General features: G+C 51.5%; 2 protein-coding genes across 3 annotated transcripts; both read right to left on the bottom strand.

Moving 5' to 3' along the window:
- Nucleotides 1-185: 185 nt before the first annotated feature.
- BAX (BCL2 associated X, apoptosis regulator) lies at nt 186-3,967 on the bottom strand. 2 transcript variants are annotated; one of them, XM_011374574.2, is made up of 6 exons: nt 3,849-3,967; nt 3,230-3,281; nt 2,991-3,140; nt 2,491-2,626; nt 855-959; nt 186-457 (listed from the first exon to the last, which is right to left on the bottom strand). In XM_011374574.2, the coding sequence occupies exons 1-6, from the start codon at nt 3,880-3,882 to the stop codon at nt 350-352; spliced, it is 585 nt and encodes a 194-aa protein (XP_011372876.1). In that variant the 5' UTR covers nt 3,883-3,967; the 3' UTR covers nt 186-349. The 2 variants fall into 2 exon arrangements, with proteins under 2 accessions (XP_011372876.1, XP_011372877.1); XM_011374575.2 differs by lacking the exon at nt 3,230-3,281 and having other exon boundaries at nt 187-457; nt 3,849-3,947.
- Nucleotides 3,968-11,973: 8,006 nt separating this feature from the next.
- On the bottom strand, nt 11,974-19,049 carry DHDH (dihydrodiol dehydrogenase). The gene is made up of 7 exons (XM_011374576.2): nt 18,881-19,049; nt 18,375-18,486; nt 17,562-17,725; nt 15,226-15,478; nt 13,268-13,392; nt 12,353-12,506; nt 11,974-12,123 (listed from the first exon to the last, which is right to left on the bottom strand). The coding sequence occupies exons 1-7, from the start codon at nt 18,968-18,970 to the stop codon at nt 12,014-12,016; spliced, it is 1,008 nt and encodes a 335-aa protein (XP_011372878.1). The 5' UTR covers nt 18,971-19,049; the 3' UTR covers nt 11,974-12,013.
- Nucleotides 19,050-21,655: the final 2,606 nt, after the last annotated feature.

The raw sequence follows: 21,655 nt of genomic DNA on the forward strand, positions 1-21,655 counted from the left end.
CTGGGCTGCAACTCCTGTTCTGGGTCACCTCTGTTCCCCTTGGGACTGCAGGATCAGGGAGGGCTGGGACCTAACTCATCACTAACTCACAGAGGGCACCGGGCACCCTCAGAAAAAGATGTCAGCGTATGGAGCCTTGTCTCTTCCGCCAGCCAGAGAGAGGGCCCAGTGACTCAGACACTGAAGTGTGGCCCCCAAAGAGGTTTATTACCCCCTCCAGACCACTCCTCCCCGTCCCACCCCCAATAATTACAAAAGTAAGAAAAATGCCCCTGGTCCCCGATCCCCACCCCGCCCAGAAAAATTCCATAATTTATGCAGAAAACATAGTCCAAGGCAGCTGGTGGCCTCAGCCCATCTTCTTCCAGATAACGGTTAGTGAGGCAGTGAGCATTCCGGTCACAAGAATGGTCACTGTCTGCCACGTGGGTGTCCCAAAGTAGGAGAGAAGGCCGTCCTGGGGACAGGGACACCAGTCACTTCAGCAATTCGGCCATGGGCCAGGACATCAAGGATCAGGGAGAGGTCAGAGGGCATGAATAGGGGCAAAGACCTAAGACTAGTGGGTACTGCAGAGTTAGGGTCAAAGGGTTATTATCAAAGAACTTAATTCCAGAGGAAGGTACCAAGGAGGTACTAGTCAGGTCAAGGGTCACTGGGAGGTCAGGGGTCACCGGGAGGTCGGGTCACAGAGGTCAGCAGGGACCAGATGAATCGGGTTGATCAGACATGTAAGGAAACACATTACAGACTACATCTGAAGATCCAAAAACGGGGATCCATGGCACCACTGTGGGGGGCTCAGGAAGACCCAAGGGTCCCAGAGAAGTGGGGGAAGGAGTTAGGGGCCTCACCCAACCACCCTGGTCCTGGATCCAGCCCAGCAGCCGCTCTCGAAGGAAGTCCAGTGTCCAGCCCATGATGGTTCTTATCAGCTGGGGCACTTTGGTGCACAGGGCCTGCGGGGAGTCAGGTAGGCCTTAGGGACTAAGCCTTGTCCCCACCGCCTTGGAAGAGTGGCCCCAAGCCTCCTTTCTCTTTGCCTCCCGTCCTGCCCACCCCCCTGCGGTCTCTTTTCCACTCACAGTCAGAATGAGCTTCATATACTGTAAACTGGATCTTGTTCACAAACTGCCCTGCTCACAAACTTTCCATGGCTCCCCAGTACCCTTGGGATAAAGACCAAAAGGCGTAACTTGGCCCACGAGGCCTTGCGCGCAGGCTCAGACTCAACAGCAATCCAATTTATGGCTCTTCTGTGCCTCAGTGACCTTCTTTCTTATCTTCATTCTCACCGAACCCTCCCCTGCCCTTTGCACATGCCACTCTTCTGCCTAAACGGGACTCAACCCATTGAATTTTTCATCCCTCAAAACTCAGGTCTAATGTCGCTTCCCCGGAGGGGACTCTCTGACCTTCAGACCAGGTAAGACCCGACACCCCCATAACCGTGACTTGCTCTCCAACTCTTTGGGCTTCCCCTTCCCACTCTGTCTAGCTGCTTCTCTCCTGTTGTCCCCAGCTCCACACGCGCCCCACCATCGCCCTGACTGCTCTCCCCCTCACCTGCAACATTCAACCCCCGTTCAGTCAGTCTTGTGACTACATCAAGAAGTCTACTTCTTCCCAACCTGATGACTGAGTCCCAGTCGGTCATCGTTTGCACGGACGGTTCCAGGTGCCCCCCTTTTTGCCCTTGTGCCCCATAATCCCTTTTTCTACCCACAATGGCCAGAACAACTCGTTGGGCTTCCCTTCCCCCGATATTGTATCATGAGAATCTTCAGAGAGAAAAGTTAAAAGGACTTCGCAGTGCATAGCCACATACCTGCAGCCTAGATTCTGCAATTAACATTTTGCTACACTTCACAATAATCTTTTAAATTTATAAATCAGGTCACCTCGATCTTCTGTTTAAAACCAGTCACTGTCACCTCAGAGTAAAGCTAAAGTCGCTACAGTGGGCCTCCTCCAATCTGTCCTCACCTCCCACCCATCGCCGTCCCAACCACAAGGATCTCATTGCCCTCAACATACTTGGCTTGGTCCTACCTCAGGGCCTTTGCACTTGCTGTACCCTTTCCCGGATCTCTTTCCCCACAGTCCTTACGTGTTACTGTATCTTTCTTGTCTTTCCAACTTTTGGCTTTAATGTCACCTCCTCTTAGAAGTCTTCCCCGATTACTTTGCAGTCACATGACCCTAGCTTATTCCCCTCAGCATTCGTCATTTGATGTGGGCTTCACAAGAGCAGGGGACCTAGCCTGCTTGGTTCAGTGCTGCGTCCTGGGTGCTGAGTACAGACCAGGCACGTAGTAGGCCCGATAAATGTTTGTTGGATGAATAAATGATTAAAGGAGCCGACAGCCGCCCTTCGCTGCCTGTCTCCGTCCTCTCCAGGCCACTACGGGGGGGTTGACCTCACGACTCCCAGGTCCCCGTCGCCCTGAGGGCAGCCGCCCCGGGGCTCACCGCCATGCAGCCGCCCACCTTGAGCACCAGTTTGCTGGCAAAGTAGAACAAGGCGACAACCCGGCCCCAGTTGAAGTTGCCATCGGAAAACATCTCGGACGCTACTCGGAAAAAGACCTCGCGGGGGGAATCTGTGTCCACAGCTGCAATCATCCTGCGGGAAGGCGGAGGGACAGTGCTGGCAGGGTGTGGAGACTGGCATCCGCCCCATACCAAGGACAAGGAAACAGGCCCGAGCCACACTGGAATGACGAGCACGAGGCCATGGGGGCGGGGGGAAGGGACAAGATGGACGTTTAGGAAAGTGGAGAAAATGACGCCCCGAAGGAGGGTGTCAAGATCTGGGGGGAGGGGAGGGCTGGGAGTGGCGAGGCCCTGGACCCCTGGGACTGAGAGAAATGGGGACTGTGGGGCTGCACTCCATGCTTCTAGGGGAAGACGGGGTTGGGAGCCGAGACTCCTGGGTTCTGAGGGCGAAGGGGACCCGTGGCTGGACTCCTGGGTCCCGGGAACCACACCTCTGCAGCTCCATGTTACTGTCCAGTTCATCTCCGATGCGCTTGAGGCACTCGCTCAGCTTCTTGGTGGATGCATCCTGCGGCCCCCTGGGCTCCAGGGCCAGCTCGGGTGTCTCTCCCCCCATTCGCCCCGCTCGATCCTGGATGAAACTAGAGCGGGAATGGAAGGGTGGGGTGCAGGATCAGAATGAGGCGTCACTCCTCAAATCCGCTCTGCAATAATCAGACCTCAAACTCACCCCTGAAGTAAAAGGGCCCCTGTCTTCATGATCTGCTCAGAGCTGGTGGGCCCTAGAGGAGAAAGGAGGGAAGAGGTGCCTGGCTCTTGGGTCCTAGGGGATCTGGGGGAACTGCGGTGGTCCGTGATCCCTGAGGGAGGACAATGCTAGAGGGCCCTGGATTTCTGGGTCCCTGGTAGATCAAGTGACGGGAGGCCCCGGCAACTGAGTCGCCGATGGAGGAAGAGGCAGGGAGCCTAGGCCTGTACCACACATTCTTCCGGGAAAGCGGGCTGAGGGAACACTTAAAGCATCCTGGCCGGAGGGGGCCGAGGGGAGACCGTCCCTCCCACCAGGAAGTGGTGCCGGCAACAAGCCCGGGCTTGCCCGGGGGCTTGGATTCTGGGGTCCGCAGCTTCTCTGGGGTCCCAGAGCGCCGGGCAGGAAGGGATCGCGGCGCGGAGGCCAGAGAGCCGGGGAGCCTCGGGGAAGGAGGGGGCTGGAGGCTGGCAGCGCCCGACCCGGGAGTTTTCTGCCCCGGAGTGCTTGGAGATCGCGCCGCCCCAGCCCGGCGGGCGGGATCGCGGGGCCGGCCGGCGAGGGGCTCGTCCTCCTCCCGCCCGTCTGCCTCCCGCCTCACCCCCGTCTCTGGGTTGCTCCCCGGACCCGTCCATCACCGACGCTCCCGCCGCCGCCTCTCGCCGGGTCTGCCCGGGCGGCTGCAGCACGCCCCCGGTCACGTGAGCGTCCCGCTGAGCGTGCGTCATCTCACGTGACCGCCCCGCAAAATGGCCGCCGCGGGCCGCTGCCCCGCACGGCCACGGTCGCCGAGACGTGACCGTCCGATCAGCACTTCCCGTCAGGAACGGATCGTGGCGCCGTTCCCCCGGCCGCCCATTCATTCGCAGCTGCGACTTTCATTCCTTCGTTCTTGCAGTATTTTTAGAAGTGTCGGGTGGGACTTCTCCCAGGACAGAAGGAACATCTAGTGCACATCGGAGAGGGACAGCAGAGGCCCCCAAATAGCAGTCATCGACGCAGGACCCTTCAGATGACTAAATCCTATGAGCGTTTATGGGTGTTCGTATGAGAATAAAAGGAATCGGAATTTCAAAAATTGGCGAAACTAATCTATGGCGATAGATTGGCAGGGTATGGACAGGGCGGGGCCCCAAGGGAAGCTCCCAGGGTGCCTGGAATGTGCTATATATTGATTGATCTGGGCGGTGATGACTTGGCTAGACATATATTTAAAAAATTTACTGAACTGACACGTAAGACGTGCACTTTACTGTATGGAAATCTTTTTTTTTAAAAAATGAAAAGAAAAAAGAACTCGTATTAGAAAAATAGGCTGGAGTCAGATGAAGGAGAGAAGGAATCTATGTCCCAAGGGAGGCTGGGAGCCGTGGCAATTGAAGATGATAGGAGTTCCAGGCCATCGGCCTAACGTCGCCAGGAACACAGTCGGAAAAAGTCAAGTTTATTGATCCACTGCAGTGATGGAGCCCACACAACGGAGAAACCATGGAGCATCTTGACAAACAAGGAAAAGATAGTTGAGTTACCGTAGAATTTGGAGGAAGGGTGGAGTTTAGATGACAACTGCATGATAGGCTCAAAGCAAAGCAGGGGCGACATCAGATGTGGACTACGAAGAAGAACCAGGGTCCTATGTCCCTGGAAACTACAAGCTAAATGTGGATGTGGAGTGTTGGGTCCAAAGCCTTTGAAGCTGTACCGGGGACTGGAAATCAAGGTCGCTAATGTGTATCAAATGACTTCGATTCTACAGCAAGAGTGGACTGTTTTATGGCGACAGTGAATTTCCAACACTTTACATTTTTAGAGAACGACGTTTCTCTGTGCGTAAGAAAGCATGTCCTTGGGAGACATGGTGTTTCCTGCTAATTTTGAAGCAGGCTTTATCTGCGGCTGTTATTCAGGCCCAGTGAATGAGCTCTCCTTCTACCTCAGTTACAGACGGAAGAAAGGGTTTTTAATGGGACCACAGACCTCAAAAGGGTACAGCTGTTGAGTAGAGGGGAGAAGACTTTAAATTCCAAAGACAAAATTGTTTACAATAATAAAGATGCTATATTGGAACTGTGAAGCCTACATCTATCATGGGCCCCAGTGATTCTCACCTCCAGGTGTTCCTGCCTCTCCCACACTGAATAGGACTGACCAATAGGGTATTGCAGAAACAATGTAACTGCCAAAGTTAGGTCATAAAAGTCACCATAGCTTCTGCTTTGCTCTCTCTTGATTCGCTTGCTTTAGAGAAAGCAGCCGCCACGTTGTGAGGACACTCAAGCAGTCCTCCTCCGGAGAAACGCATGTGCGTGGAACCAAGCCCTCCAGCCACATGAGTGAGCCACTTTGGATGCACATGCTCCAGCCCCTTCAAGCCTTCTGACGACAGCTGTCCCCATCAGCATCCTGACAGCAAGCTCATGAGGGAGCCTAAGCCAGAACCATCCAGCTAAGCCACTCATGGGTTTCTGACCCTCAGAAATTGTGCGAGATAATAAACGTGTATCGTTGTTTTAAGCTGCTAAATTTGGAGGCAATTTGTTACACAGCAATAGATAACTAATACACCTAGGATAATTAAGGCCTGTATACAGATGAGGAAATCAGAGCCCAGAGAGGGAGATGGGCTTGCCTAAGTTGTAAAGTTCTTACAGGTGCTCTCAGCTCTCCGGTTTGACAGCTACGGCGTTTGGACGTGGCTTTGTTACTCTGCCCCACTTACAAGCCTCAGCCTACTGTCCCTCCCCTGCAGCCCATGCCCTGTAGCGGACCCTTGCCTTCCCCCACTCACAGCTCTCCCATGGCCTGCTGGTCACAATAAATCTCTTACATTCTCTTACACATAATTATTAGTAGAAGCTGCTGCTTATTGTATATTTAAAGAGAAGAGAAATAAGACGGTATTTTGATTTTTGTAACAAAGAAAATTACAGTTTACAGATATTTTAAAGTTAGAGATGTCTCTTGCCAGATATAAGTTATACGTGGAATCTGGGCGTGGCTTAGCTGGGTCCTCCGCTCCACACGCACTCGCAAGGCTATAAAAAAGCTGTGTTGGCTGGGGTCGTGGTCTCGTGTGAGGGCTCGACTGGGGAAGGATGCAGTTCCGAGCACACTTATGTAGTTGGGATGATCAGTTCCTTAGGAGATGTTGCAATGACAGCCTCAGTCAGTTCTTTGCTGGCTGCTGGCCACAGAACGGCCTCAGTCCTTTGCCATGAGATCTCTTCACAGGGCAGCTCACAAGATGGCAGCTGGCTTCATCAAAGTGAGCAAGCAGGACTGAAATCACAGTCGATTAAAACCTAGTCTGCAAAGGGACATACCATAACTTCTGCTATTAGCGGCAAGTCACTAGATCCAGCACACTCACAGGAGAGGAGGTCACACAAGGATGTGACTATCAAGAGGTGAAGGTCATCGAGGGCCTCTTAGAAACTGATGACCGTGCCAGGAAAGGAAGAACATTTTGCACACCGGGGAAGGGCAGCAAAGGCGAGGAATAATGTGCCGTCAGCGCTGAGTTCCTCAGTGGCAGAGGCCCCCGATGGCCGAACTCAGAACGTTTCTGGGGTGGAAAACAATGGGCGGGATTTGGGGGTTCTAGTTCTGCTTAGACATCTTAAAAACGAATCCATCTTTCACACTGTAAAAGGCAACCCAAGTTTAACGGGGAACCAATTGCCATGTAAGAAATCAGCCCGGAGCTTAATGGCTTAAAACAACAATCATTTTATTATCTTTCACAGGCCTATGGGTAACAACATTGCGACAGATTTAGCTGGGGTTTGACCGGGATCTGATGGGACACTTATTTTTTTGGAGCCTCATGGCTTTCCATGTGGTTCTTTCTGGGAGGTTTGTCTGGGCTTTCTCACAAGCTCGGTGGCTTCAGGTCAGCGAAAATCCTCACATGATGGCTGAAGATTTCAAGATTATTTCATCTAACGAGAAAGCGCACTGTCTTCCCCGACCTGGCCTCAGGAGTCTTGCGGCATCGCTTCTGCCATGTTCCAAGGGCAACAAATGAGTCATGAGCCCATTCACTTTCTAGGGCTCCGCTTCTTAATGGGGGCAGTGAGCGGGATACAGGAGCTATCTTTGGAAAGTATAAGGTGGCACACCAATTCGGCCGCTTTAGCAAAGGCTAATATAACGGTGGCTTAAACAACGAAGAAGTTTATTTCCCTCTGACGTAACAGTTCGAGACTAGGAAATCCCAAGTGCTATTAAAGACGAGTAAAGTAACACAGTGTCGGGACTGCAGTGATTAATTTTATGGGTCCAGATATCTGGTCTAACACTATTCTGGATATTTCTGCGAGGGTATTTTGGGACCAGATTAACATTTAAATTGGCAGACTGAGAAAAGCAGATTGCTCTCCCAAATGTGGGTGGGTCTCATCCAATCAGTTGAAGGCCTGCCTTTCCTCCAAGTAAGAATTCTTTCTGCCCGACGGTCTTAGAACTAGGACATCACATTCTTCCTTTCTTCCTGGTTCTTCCTGGGTCCCTAACTGCCAGGCTGCATCCAAGAACCACGCCATTAGCTCTCCTGGTACTCGGGCCTTCGGACTTGGGCTATGACTACACATTGTCTCTCTCGGGTCTCCAGTTTGCCAATGCACCCTGCAGATCCTGAGGCTCGCCCACCTCCATATTCGCTGTGTGGCTGCGCCATCCACAACACATGGCTTCCATCACATAGTGTCAGATGGTCAGGCCAGTGCACGACACCACACCTTCACTCCAGTAGCGGGGAGACATTGAAAGAGATGCCATTCTCCTTGCCTTTTAAGGGCATAACTCAGATGCCGCACATCCCATTGGCCAAAAGCTATTCACATGGCAAGAAACTAGGTGCAAGGGAGCCTGGGAGATGTAGTCCTTAGCTGTGCAGCCAAGTGTCCAGTGAAGCTTCCCTATTTATTACAGGGGGATGATTAATAACGGGATTTCTAGCCATCTCTGCCATACAATTAAAAGGTTGAAACCAAGCAAGCAGAGGGCTGAAACCAATGTGGTGATAGCTGAGTGAAGTGTAATGGGACACAGAATAGAATATATCTATCTTCATCTTCTGGAACCTGGTAGAATTGAACTTCCTGGACTGTCTACGGTTAGTTGAGGTCATATGACTCATTTCAGACGAAAGATTAGAAGAGGTTATGTATATCGTTTCTGTGTCTGAGCATTGAAGTATTGGCACGAGAACTTCCAGGGCATTCTTTTTTTTTTTTTTTTTTTGGCAACAGTGACCGGCAAGATTCCAGATTGTGTTGGCTCTGTCAGCCCAGGTCCCAGACACATACAGACCTTAGAACCCTCAGCCAATACATAACATGAGAAAAAACCCTTGGTATGCTAAGCTGAGATTTGGGGGTTGTTTCTTACTGGAATATAACCTAACCTATACTCAATACTAGAAAATATATGTTAGATCTTCCCTACAGCACCGAATTCAGGCACCTACAAATAGCACCCCCTCCGAGTGCTTGTAATTTGGGTGGGAATGACCTCATCCCTGCTACACAGAGGGGCTTATGACCCTTAGTAGAAGCTGCTGCTTATTGTATATTTAAAGAGAAGAGAAATAAGACGGTATTTTGATTTTTGTAACAAAGAAAATTACAGTTTACAGATATTTTAAAGTTAGAGATGTCTCTTGCCAGATATAAGTTATACGTGGAATCTGGGCGTGGCTTAGCTGGGTCCTCCGCTCCACACGCACTCGCAAGGCTATAAAAAAGCTGTGTTGGCTGGGGTCGTGGTCTCGTGTGAGGGCTCGACTGGGGAAGGATGCATTTCCGAGCACACTTATGTAGTTGGGATGATCAGTTCCTTAGGAGATGTTGCAATGACAGCCTCAGTCAGTTCTTTGCTGGCTGCTGGCCACAGAACGGCCTCAGTCCTTTGCCATGAGATCTCTTCACAGGGCAGCTCACAAGATGGCAGCTGGCTTCATCAAAGTGAGCAAGCAGGACTGAAATCACAGTCGATTATAACCTAGTCTGCAAAGGGACATACCATAACTTCTGCTATTAGCGGCAAGTCACTAGATCCAGCACACTCACAGGAGAGGAGGTCACACAAGGATGTGACTATCAAGAGGTGAAGGTCATCGAGGGCCTCTTAGAAACTGATGACTGTGCCAGGAAAGGAAGAACATTTTGCACACCGGGGAAGGGCAGCAAAGGCGAGGAATAATGTGCCGTCAGCGCTGAGTTCCTCAGTGGCAGAGGCCCCCGATGGCCGAACTCAGAACGTTTCTGGGGTGGAAAACAATGGGCGGGATTTGGGGGTTCTAGTTCTGCTTAGACATCTTAAAAACGAATCCATCTTTCACACTGTAAAAGGCAACCCAAGTTTAACGGGGAACCAATTGCCATGTAAGAAATCAGCCCGGAGCTTAATGGCTTAAAACAACAATCATTTTATTATCTTTCACAGGCCTATGGGTAACAACATTGCGACAGATTTAGCTGGGGTTTGACCGGGATCTGATGGGACACTTATTTTTTTGGAGCCTCATGGCTTTCCATGTGGTTCTTTCTGGGAGGTTTGTCTGGGCTTTCTCACAAGCTCGGTGGCTTCAGGTCAGCGAAAATCCTCACATGATGGCTGAAGATTTCAAGATTATTTCATCTAACGAGAAAGCGCACTGTCTTCCCCGACCTGGCCTCAGGAGTCTTGCGGCATCGCTTCTGCCATGTTCCAAGGGCAACAAATGAGTCATGAGCCCATTCACTTTCTAGGGCTCCGCTTCTTAATGGGGGCAGTGAGCGGGATACAGGAGCTATCTTTGGAAAGTATAAGGTGGCACACCAATTCGGCCGCTTTAGCAAAGGCTAATATAACGGTGGCTTAAACAACGAAGAAGTTTATTTCCCTCTGACGTAACAGTTCGAGACTAGGAAATCCCAAGTGCTATTAAAGACGAGTAAAGTAACACAGTGTCGGGACTGCAGTGATTAATTTTATGGGTCCAGATATCTGGTCTAACACTATTCTGGATATTTCTGCGAGGGTATTTTGGGACCAGATTAACATTTAAATTGGCAGACTGAGAAAAGCAGATTGCTCTCCCAAATGTGGGTGGGTCTCATCCAATCAGTTGAAGGCCTGCCTTTCCTCCAAGTAAGAATTCTTTCTGCCCGACGGTCTTAGAACTAGGACATCACATTCTTCCTTTCTTCCTGGTTCTTCCTGGGTCCCTAACTGCCAGGCTGCATCCAAGAACCACGCCATTAGCTCTCCTGGTACTCGGGCCTTCGGACTTGGGCTATGACTACACATTGTCTCTCTCGGGTCTCCAGTTTGCCAATGCACCCTGCAGATCCTGAGGCTCGCCCACCTCCATATTCGCTGTGTGGCTGCGCCATCCACAACACATGGCTTCCATCACATAGTGTCAGATGGTCAGGCCAGTGCACGACACCACACCTTCACTCCAGTAGCGGGGAGACATTGAAAGAGATGCCATTCTCCTTGCCTTTTAAGGGCATAACTCAGATGCCGCACATCCCATTGGCCAAAAGCTATTCACATGGCAAGAAACTAGGTGCAAGGGAGCCTGGGAGATGTAGTCTTTAGCTGTGCAGCCAAGTGTCCAGTGAAGCTTCCCTATTTATTACAGGGGAATGATTAATAACGGGACTTCTAGCCATCTCTGCCATACAATTAAAAGGTTGAAACCAAGCAAGCAGAGGGCTGAAACCAATGTGGTGATAGCTGAGTGAAGTGTAATGGGACACAGAATAGAATATATCTATCTTCATCTTCTGGAACCTGGTAGAATTGAACTTCCTGGACTGTCTACGGTTAGTTGAGGTCATATGACTCATTTCAGATGAAAGATTAGAAGAGGTTATGTATATCGTTTCTGTGTCTGAGCATTGAAGTATTGGCACGAGAACTTCCAGGGCATTCTTTTTTTTTTTTTTTTTGGCAACAGTGACCGGCAAGATTCCAGATTGTGTTGGCTCTGTCAGCCCAGGTCCCAGACACATACAGACCTTAGAACCCTCAGCCAATACATAACATGAGAAAAAACCCTTGGTATGCTAAGCTGAGATTTGGGGGTTGTTTCTTACTGGAATATAACCTAACCTATACTCAATACTAGAAAATATATGTTAGATCTTCCCTACAGCACCGAATTCAGGCACCTACAAATAGCACCCCCTCCAAGTGCTTGTAATTTGGGTGGGAATGACCTCATCTCTGCTACACAGAGGGGCTTATGACCCAGGCTTAGCCAATGAGGCCATTGGAACTCGTGAAGGCAGATACCACTTTTCTGTCGACATCATGGAGGCCTGGAGCTTCTACGAGCCAGTATGGGAAAGGCCTGGCCTCAAAGCGAAGGGTCATCGGTTGTTTATTGAGAACCTACTGTGTGCCAGGGGCTGTTCATATACCATCCCACAGAATCCTCGCCAGAGGGTGGTCAGTACTAGATCCCCCCTTTACTAAGGAGGAGACAAAGGCAGAGGGAGGCTGGGGGAGATGCAGTTAGGGTCGTCCCCTACTCACGTGCTGTTCCTTGCCCAAGGTCACACGGGGGAACTATGGTTCTGCCCACAGGTGTCTGCTCCGGGAGCTCGTGGGAAATGTGTTCCTGACCCTGTCTTCCTTCCCCTCCCCGCCTCCCGTCACCAGATTTATTCTCCAGCGCCCCCTTTGATGCTGGGCTCTCTCCAGCTCCCACCAAACCAGCAGCGCCACAATCTCTGTGGAAACCATGTTTTTATTTATTCGGGGCGTACATCAGCATTTGTCTTGGGGGAAAGTAACTCCAATGGCCTTCCTCACCTCCTCGAGGATGTCAGCCAGGAGCTCGCTTTCCGCCAGGGGAATCACAGGACTTTCCTTCAGGCCTGGGGGAGAGGACAGTGTGGACTCCTTGTCCTGACACCCAAGAGACCGAAAGAACTACAATTCCCAGAATCCCACGAGGCATAGACATTCAGGCAAATGGTGTCCTGGGGGCACCGGAGAGATGGAGTCTCCAACAGCTGCTTAAGTGGCTGATGGTGGAAAGGCTCCCACGTGCCTCACCAGACTTGCCCTGCCACCCCTCCGCCCCGCTGTCTTCCACATCCTTACCCTTTCGCAGGCACTCGCGGACATGCTTGGCCTCGTAACTCATGCCTGCTCCGTTTATAAAATTGAACTCCTGCCTTGGGGCCGGGGGCAGCGGGAACTCCTTATGCTCCCCCTTCACCACCAGCTCTGTCGGGCACCAGCAGGGGCTGAGGATCTGGGGGGAGATAAGAGGTGGCCCTACTGCCTGTGATGCTCAGGGGCCTCCCTCAGTCACCTGCTGGCTCAGGGCTGGCTGCCCTGCGTCCTCAGGGAGGGTTGGACACTCCCTCCATCGCTGGCTGCTGGGCTTTCTTCAGTACGGTTGTCACAGTAGAAGCCTGTCTGTTCGTCTCGCCAGGGGCAGATCCCTCTCTGAGTGGATGCGTTATCTTTGCATCTGTGTGAATCCCCTCTTCAAGGGGACTTGGACGATTTGGCACCTTCTTCCACTTGGAGACTTCTGCTTTCAGCCCCAGATCCCTGAGGAGCCTAAACTATTCCCATATCCAAGTCTAGGCCAACATGGAAATACAGAGATGCAGCTGGGGCAAGGTCCAAATTCTTTGAAGAATAAGATTTATTTCGAGCAACATGGCCCCGGGAAGCCCACTGAAGCTGCTCTTAGTGATGTCCACATCATCTCTTGGAAGCCATCGCAAAGGTCTCCACTGCCCTCTAAGCAGGACTGATAAAAACGGTTTCTCCTTAAGCTTAAGAATATTAGACAGAGCAATAGGCTCAGCCTCAGGAAGGAGCCCGCTGGTCCAAACCCCATCCCGCGACCTGGAGCTTAAGGATGGATTCCTTAGCAACTGTGTGGGAAAAGGCTGCTTCCGCCCATCTCCAGCTCCAAAGCCACAGCTGGCCCACTCCTCCTGCTAAGGGCCACAGTTGCCAACACCTGGGCCCACCCCAGCTCGGCCGGTGGCGCCTCACCTGGGCCGTGCCCTTGGTACCGCTCACGGAGGCCGTGTTGCAGAGCTCGGCAGAGATGCTGCAGGTGAAGGTGCCATGGACCCCTCCTGGGTACTGGAGGAGCACGGTGACCGTGTCATCCACACCTGGGGGGCGGCACGGGACAAGGGCGAGCCTGGCCACAGATCCTACCTGTGGAACCTTGGGCGAGAGGTCTTGTCTCTGAAGCAGCAATGAAAAAGAACGAAGCATCGATCCACGCCACCGCATGGACGAACCCTGACAACACTTATGCTAACTGAGACAAGCCAGACACAAAAGGCCACATATCGCAGCCTTCCGTTTGGATGAAATATCGCATATTTGGCAAATCCATAGTGCCAGAAAAGTACATGAGTGGTTGCTCAAGGCTTGGGGGTTTGGGAGAATGGGGTGGGTGTGTGTGTGTGTGTGTGTGTGTGTGTGTGTGTGTGTGTTTTAAGTAATGAAAGTATTCTAAAATTCTTTCAGGTGATAGATGCACTACTCTTTGAATACACGAAAGCCACGGAATTGTACACTTTAAATGAATAAATTGTAAGGCATGTGAATTCTATTTCAGTAAGCCGTCATCGACATAAATAAGCTAATAAGTGCTAAAAAAAAAAAAAAAAATCAAAGAGACTTCACCTCCCTGAGCTTTGGCTTCCCTCTCTGTAAATACTTGTCGTATAGGCGTGTGGGAACCAGTTTCCTCATCTCAAACACGGGGATGGTAATAGAACCTGCCTCATCGGGTTGTTCTAAGTATTACATTAAATGATATAAAATGCACGAAGCACTTAGGAGTGTATTTAGATCACACCGAGTGACAGAGGAACATTAATTAAAAATGAAACGTCGCATGTAAAATACTAGCCTGGTTCTGTCATGCAGTGGATGGAAGAACCTACCGATAGAGTTCTCTCTGGTTTCGGATAAGCTCGATTTCTTGTTCTGGACCAGCTGCATGAGGCTGGACCAGTCTCTCCTGTCTACAGCTCAGTTTTCTCGTCCGTAAAATGGGGACAATCGTAATCTACCTCGGGGAGATCTCACCTGTCATAACCCTAATCACAGGAAGCCCTTCACAAGTGGCATCTATTGTCAGAGATACTTCTCAGTGTACAGATGGCCAGATATCAGACTGACACAGTGTTTCTAAAGTGTGACCTTCACTCCAGGTATTCTTCTCCTGGTTAATCATTGCCTTCCGTGGTCCTGTTGGTAAACTCGCTGATTTCTCAGAGTGTCCCTTTACCACATGACTTAGTAGCTCCTTCCATCCAGAGGTACAGTCTGTTTGGCCACCTCTGAAATCTGAGCTGGCTCTGAGCCATGCGACAGGAGCAAACACATGGCGTCCTGCCTTCTTCTTCCTGCACCCAGAACTCTGAACCCAAGCTGTGAATGAGCCTGAGCTGGCCAGCTGCAGAGGCCGAATGCAGGAGAACCTCGCAAGGCTCAGCCGACAGCCAGCACCCATAAGACGAAAGCGAGGCAGAGCCAGCTGACGGCCGCTGCGGGAGTAAGGCCAGCAGAAGAACCAGCCGAGCGGAGCCCTGCCCAACTGCCGATGCACATCATCGCCGGGGTCACTAAATTCCGGGGTAGTCTGTTATGCAGCAGAGGCTCACCGAGACAACTTCAAAAAATAAGAATCGCTCATATTTATTAACTCCTTAACTTGCCTCGATGGTGACTTCATTAACTCCTTCTGATCTTTCATTAGGAACTAAGGCTCAGAGAGCTTGAGTCCCTTGGCTCAGATCCCACAGCAAAGTCGCAGGACACAGCCTGTCCACACTCTCAACTCGGATCCCCTTTTATTTCCTGCAGGAGCTTCCTCCAGCCGTCTAACCTGACATTCATGGGTGAGGAGGAGACTTAGTCCCAGCTCAGGACACCCCGTGAGACAGGATTATTCTTATCACCGTCACGGAGTCAAGAACAGACCGTACCTGTCTCGTGACGCCTTCCCACAGCTGAAATCTTCTCTGGCTTCTGCCCTCCGAAGACCATGGAGATGAACTGGACGCAGTAAATGCCAAGGTCCAACAAGCCACCGCCAGCCTGTGCCCAGTCCACGACCCGCGGCACGCCCCTGAGGTCTTTCCCAAATTCTGCCCGAGCCACGCGGAGGTCTCCCAGCGTTCCCTGGGCCAGAGTAGACCTCAGAGCTTCTACGGCGGGAAAGAAGCGGGTCCAGATGGCCTGCAGGCCACAGAGAGAAGTGAGGTGCAGGAAGGGAAGGAAAGGGGTCAGGACCCAGGAGTTAACCACCCAGTTCTTCCCTCTCTGGGCCCCAAACTCGAGAGGGTACCTGTTGCTCCCCGGTCTTCAAATGAGAACCCTCCCCCTTCTTTCCACACCCCCTCAGTCCCCAAGTTATGTTTTGATCCTGACTCTCTCTCTCTGCCCTCTCCCCTCGTCTCCAGATCCACGTCCCCAACTCCAGCCTCGTTCTTTCTCATCTGCACCATGACCCCAGCCTCTCAAAGTTATGAGTTGAATTGTGTCCCCACCAAATTCCTGTTGAAGTTTGAACACCCGCAGTACCCCCCCGATGTGTGTGTCTCTGGAGATGGGTTTTTAAAGAGGTAATTAAGTTCAAATGAGGGCGTTAGGGTGAGCCCTCCTCGTCCAGTAGGATTAGTGTCCTTATGGAAGAGGAAATGACACACGCATGCACAGAGGGGAGACCACACGGAGGCGAAGGGGGAAGACGGCCACGTGCAAGCCCCGGAGAGAAGCCTCGGGAGAAAGCAATGCTCCTGACGCCTGGACCTCAAACTTCCAGCCTCCAGAAGTGGGGGATGATCAATCGCTAGTGGTGAAACCATCCAGTCTGTGCCGGCCTTTGCTGTGGCAGACCTGGCACACTAGTACGCCCCGCCTCTGCCCTCCAGTCCACCCCCAGCACGGCCCCAGAGAGCTCGTCGCTCCTCCTAGAGGTCACCCAGTCACCCCCTGCCCAGTTCCCCTGCGTGCCTTACATCATCTCCCGTTTCTCGGCTATGTATTACGGACAAGACGCCCTGGGCCAGCTTTGCATAATAAAGCCTCCTGACACTGCTCCCAGGTAGCCATCATTACGTCCATTTCATAGATGAGAAAACTGAGGCTCAGTTGAGTCAATTTCCTTGCTCAGGGTCACAGAGCTAGAAACTAGGGAACTAGAGTCTAGAGTACTCTGACTTGAAAGCCACAAATCTCAACCTGTCCAGGATCAAGTGCATACTAAATACATGAAATCTGCCCATTCTGATGGAAGTCAACCCTGCTTTCTCTTTCTGGCCTGCTTACCTGTGCAATTGACTTTTCCTTTAAGGCTCCGGTCAGTCCCTACCTGCAGGAAACCTCCCTGAGCATCCCCCAGACCGGGCCGGGGCTGCTGCGCTGTCATCTGCCCATTGCTATGAGCACGGCAGACCTTCTCTTTGAAAACGGAGCCTGTGTCTTATACATGACGACTCCCCTGTTCAAGGGTTGGATCGGGCACATGTTAGGTGCCGATAAAAATGAGGAAGTGATAAACTCACAGGATGTTAGCAGGGGCAAGGTACGGTGAGGACCAGAAGTCACTGAGTAACCATAATCAACTTTGATAATCTGTTTCTTAGGCGTGTAGAACTTTGCAGATAGGAAGGCGCAGCCATATTGGACACACGATAGCTAGGTAGGACCCAGGGAAGTAAGAGGCAGCTATCACTACTACTAGAAGAACCTAGAGCAAAGCATTTAAGAACCAGAATACTCCTTAAAAGAGAAATAGCTTCTAGGGGGACCACTGAGTGGCCCTCTTAACTGCGGCCGCCATCCACTGCCCTCTGGTGGCCGTTCTAATTACTGGCAATCTGCAAGACGTCGAAGGCCCCTCTGGCTAGCAATGTGTCTGTTAAGTGCAAAAACAAAGGCCGTTGGACGCTGAGCGTTGGTAGGGGGTTCCTTGGTCCTTCCGACTTCTGTTCCCCCGACATCCACCCAAACCGAGCCCATTGCCATTCGGTGCCACTTTCACTGCTGGCATCTTTTTCTGAAAGGCCGACTGACAAGCTAAGGGCCAGAAGCAGCGGCTCCCACCCGTGAGCGACCTTGCCAGCAGAGTCCCTGGCATTGCTCAGCTACATCCTGGCCGACGCGCCCACCCCAGGTCATCTCGTGCCCATCCTGACTCTTGGAAACACCACCCCCGCCCTGGCAACCCGTGTTCCTCCAAAGAATGCCCGCGGGCCACCACGTTTCGGAACGGCGAGAAGCCCTCCGCTGGACGTCGCAAGGGTCCCCGCGGCCTCACCTCCATGAGGAAGAGGCCTCGGGACCGGGCCTCCGCCACCATTTCGCGCACTTCCGCGGCGTTCACGCCCATGGGCTTCTCGCACAGGACGGCCTTGCCCGCTGCCAGGCACAGCAGCACCGCGACCTTGTGCTGGGGGTGCTGGGTGCCAATGTAAGCCACCTCTGGGTTGGGAGAAGAGAGGTCAACAGATCAGAAGCCCCGCTCGGCCCAGACCTCCGGCCCCGCCTGCAGCCTCCGAAGAACCCCGGTCGCCCCGAGCAGGGACCAGGTCCCAGCGCAGCGCGGAACCCTCGGCTAGCCATTCTCTACCACCGCTGTTTTCTCAGATCATTTCCGGCCCCCCAAACGTACCGCAGTCAATCATTTCATCCTCACATCAACACCAAGAGGGAGATACTATCATTTTGCACGTTTTACAGATAAGGAAACTGACAAGGGCCAAGCAGACGAGGGCAAGGCCAATCCCGGTGGCCTGACCCCACAGCCAGGCTCTTGTCCGACTACACTGCCCTGCCTCTCCATCCAGGCCACTCCGGGACACAGAAGCCACTGGCCACGGGACACACCGAAAGCCTGAAGCGGCTCCCTGAGAAATTCGAGCGAGCCCCGCTTTCGCCGTGAGGCCCGGCTCCTGCACGCAGTTTCATACTAGACAGCTCATCTCAGACCAAACCCGTTCCTCTCGCTCCGCCTCCCAGCCCGAGGTCCCTCCGCAATTCCAAAGTGACCGGCCCGTCCCGCGGAGCTTTGCATCTCGGACGGAGCACCTGGAAGCAGCGCCCCGGTGACCCTGCGGCCCTCGTCACTCACCCACGTTAGGGTCCTTGGCCAGCTCCTCATAGGACCCGTAAGCCTTGGGGATGTCGTGTTTTCGTGCAAACTCCTTCGCCCGGCTCAAGTCTCGGGCCGCTACAGCCACCACCTGGAGGGGCGCCGGGTAGGCGTGGAAGACACACGGATCGGAGGGAGGTGATAGAAAACGCGCTGGCTTAAGCAGAAATGACATTCCCCCAAGACCGGGGATGAGCTGACGGGGGCTGGGCAGTTGGGTCTAGGGACAGAGATCTGGGGCAAGCGTTTATGGAATTCCCTACTGTCTCAATTTCTGATCGCAGCCGCTCAGATCAGGACGCTCCCAAACCTCACGGTGCTAGTGTTCACACCACAGAAGCGGAGCAAGGAGTGCATCAAAAATGAGAGGTCGTTTCAATGCCTGGGGGACTCGGAAGGCCGGAATCCTGGCTCCCTCCTCCCTCAGACCCGGGAGTCCCGGCCCCCCAGCCTGCTCTTCTCCAGGACTCGAAGGGAAGACGCACCTGGTGTTCGGAGCGAGGCAGCATCCGCAGCACGGTCGTGAAGTCGCCGGAGATTTGGCCAGCTGACACAATGCCCCAGCGAAGCGCCATCGCCGAAACGCCGAGATCCAGAGTCCGCTACTTTCTCCTGCGGAGATAATTTCTGAGACTTTGCCCGACGGGGGGCGTGGCCCGGCCGCTTTCACGTTGCCTCGACGCCGATTCTCATTGGTCAGCGGGACATCATTTACTTCTAGCGTCCCCATTGGACGAACGTACTGTTGGCTCCGCCCTATGGGGGGTGGGACCGGAGAGACCCCTTTCGCCGCCTAGGGACTCTTAGAACCACGTGACGCAAGGGGAGGGGCTTTCCTTTTTTTTTGTCAACGTTGATAGGGCCCGCTTCATTTTCTCCTTCTTCCCACTTCTGCTCAAAAAATCGCGCGCTCTGAGGAATTGTTCAGAAAGAGGATAGTAAAGAAAAGAATTACTAATATGAATATTAATGGAGCCTCCCAGCTCCACGCTTTACTTTCCTCATCCGCAGTTTCTCACGATGGACCTGTGCACTAGTTTCCTGTTGCCCCCATTGACAAACAGGCCGAGAAAACCTCGGTCATATTCGCTTTCACAGCCAGCATATAAACGCCTGCAAATTGCCTGCCTCCAGAGAGCACAGTTTGAGAAACCAGGCCATACTGCTTCGGAAGACCTCTGAAGCCAGGCTGGGGTGTTGCAAACCCCTCCTTGCCAATTCCTGACTGGATTGCTTGGCACAAGGGGTTTACCTCTCTGAGCCTCATCTGTCTATTCTGGAAAACGGAGGTCACAATGGCACCTACCCATAGAGAGTTAAGAGGATTAACTGAGCTCTAGAGTCTAGTATGTCAAATATAACAAGCGATTATTCTCTGAGTCAATTGGCAAAGTTCTGGCCATCTTCGCCCACAGCAAACTTGTCCATTTCCCTTCCCTTGTAGACTTTTAATTACGACCTGAGCCTCCCACAGGGAGTCACATGTTCCAAGCTCACACAGACTGAGTACACAATATCACTACTTTGAAGAAAGTTAAACAAAGAATTTTTAATAAGTAGATGCTCTTGGGTATTTATTGTTCACACAAAAACCTGTACACAAATGTTCATCACGCTTTTATCGTAATAGCTGAAACAACCCAAATGTCCTTTAACCAGCCAATGGATAAACAAACTGGCATATCGATACAATGAAATAACTTTCTTAACAATAAGAAGGAATGAATGATCAACATATGCAACATCTTGAATGGATCTCAAGGGCATTATGCTAAGGGAGGAAAGGCAATTTCAAAGTGTTGCATAGTGTATAATTCCATTTATAGAACATCCTCAAAGTGACAAAGTTATAGCGATGGAGAACATACCAGCTGGTTGGAGTTCGGAGGTGGACGCAGTTATTCAGGGGATGGCATAGTTCCATATCCTGATTGTGGCAATGAGTACCCAAATGTTCACATTAGATAAAGTCTCTTAGAACTCAGACGCGCTGATGAAATCCCAATCAGGTCTGTAACTGATTGAATAATGTTGCAATAGCAATTCCTGGTTTTACAACTGTACCATAGTTACCTAAAATAACACCGTGGGGAAGCTGGGTGTAGGGTACAAAGAAACTCTGTTCTATTCGTTGCAACTTCTTCAAAGATTTCAGAATGAAAAGTTAGAATTCAAAACTGTTGGCAGTGAGTTTCTGTACCCAGAGAAATCATTTTGCAATATTGGGAAAAGTAGAAAACAAGGGTATGGTGCAGTCCAGCAGTCCTTGTCCTGAGTAGAAGACGTATGTCCTTGAGAAACTCTCCAAGTTGTGCTCGAGAAGATGTGTAAGAACGTTTATTTCAGTGTTGGGTTTGATAGTTCAAAATTGCCAACAGTCTTCAGTGGAACCATGGCAAATAAACTGGCAAATCCTAACGGAAGGATACCAGATAGCAAGGAAGATGGATGAATCAGCTGCACATGCTGTTGACGTGACATCTCCAACCTCGGTGGAAAAAAAAAAAAATCAAGTGACATCAAGTTCACGGAAGGGTCCTTTAGAAACAAGTCCTCTTGTTTCTAAACTCGAATGACATCGCAGTTCACGTAAGAGTGCTCTGTAGTGTTTGTAGGTGTTTTCCTGGTTAATACAGAACTGGAAACGTTTATGGAAATGAAAAACTCCACGTTCAGGATAGTGGCTCCCCTGAGGTCGGGAAGAAGGTGGTGTAACATTTTATGTCTTAAGAAAAGAAATCAGAAGCAATTAGGGCACTATGTTAAGGCTTGGTGTTTCTGGGCAGTGTGTCCCTGGGAGTTTTCTCTGTGCTTTTCTGTGTGTTTTTATTTGTGTGTTTCTCTGTGTGTTTTTATTTGTCTGTGTTTCCCTGTGTGTTTTTATTTGTGTGTTTCTCTGTGTGTTTTTATTTGTCTGTGAAAGTATTCCTCAAAGCTCTTACACGAGCCCGTCTATGCCTGCCTCTGTTCTAAGGGCTTTCTGGGTATTATCTCCCATAACCCTCGCAGCCCCCCTGTCGTGTTATTAACCCCACTTTACAGATGAGGAAACTGAGGCACAGTGTTCGAGACTCGTGCCTGAAGCTGCACATCAAGCGAGTGGGAGGGCAGGGATTGAAATCCAACCAGTGTGGGACGTGGTTCCATAGTGTAGCGGTGAGCACGTCTGCTTTACACGCAGAAGGTCCTGGGTTCGCGCCCCCGTGGAGCCACGGTCCGTGGTCTATGGCCATGCCACTCTGAGCAAGCCCGATTTCTGC

The sequence above is a fragment of the Pteropus vampyrus genome, unplaced genomic scaffold, assembly GCF_000151845.1.
Source record: "Pteropus vampyrus isolate Shadow unplaced genomic scaffold, Pvam_2.0 Scaffold250, whole genome shotgun sequence".
Classification (NCBI taxonomy): Eukaryota; Metazoa; Chordata; class Mammalia; order Chiroptera; family Pteropodidae; genus Pteropus; species Pteropus vampyrus.

Coding starts and splice junctions, on each gene's coding strand:
- DHDH (XM_011374576.2), bottom strand. CDS start 18,970: ATGGCGCTTCGCTGGGGCATTGTGTCAGCTGGCCAAATCTCCGGCGAC. Junction 15,479..17,561: donor GAGGCCTCTTCCTCATGGAG/GTGAGGCCGCGG, acceptor TGTGGCCTGCAG/GCCATCTGGACCCGCTTCTT. Junction 12,124..12,352: donor CCGCGAGTGCCTGCGAAAGG/GTAAGGATGTGG, acceptor CCTCTCCCCCAG/GCCTGAAGGAAAGTCCTGTG.
- BAX (XM_011374574.2), bottom strand. CDS start 3,882: ATGGACGGGTCCGGGGAGCAACCCAGAGACGGGG. Junction 2,627..2,990: donor AGTAACATGGAGCTGCAGAG/GTGTGGTTCCCG, acceptor GCCTTCCCGCAG/GATGATTGCAGCTGTGGACA. Junction 458..854: donor TCCAGGACCAGGGTGGTTGG/GTGAGGCCCCTA, acceptor CCCTGTCCCCAG/GACGGCCTTCTCTCCTACTT.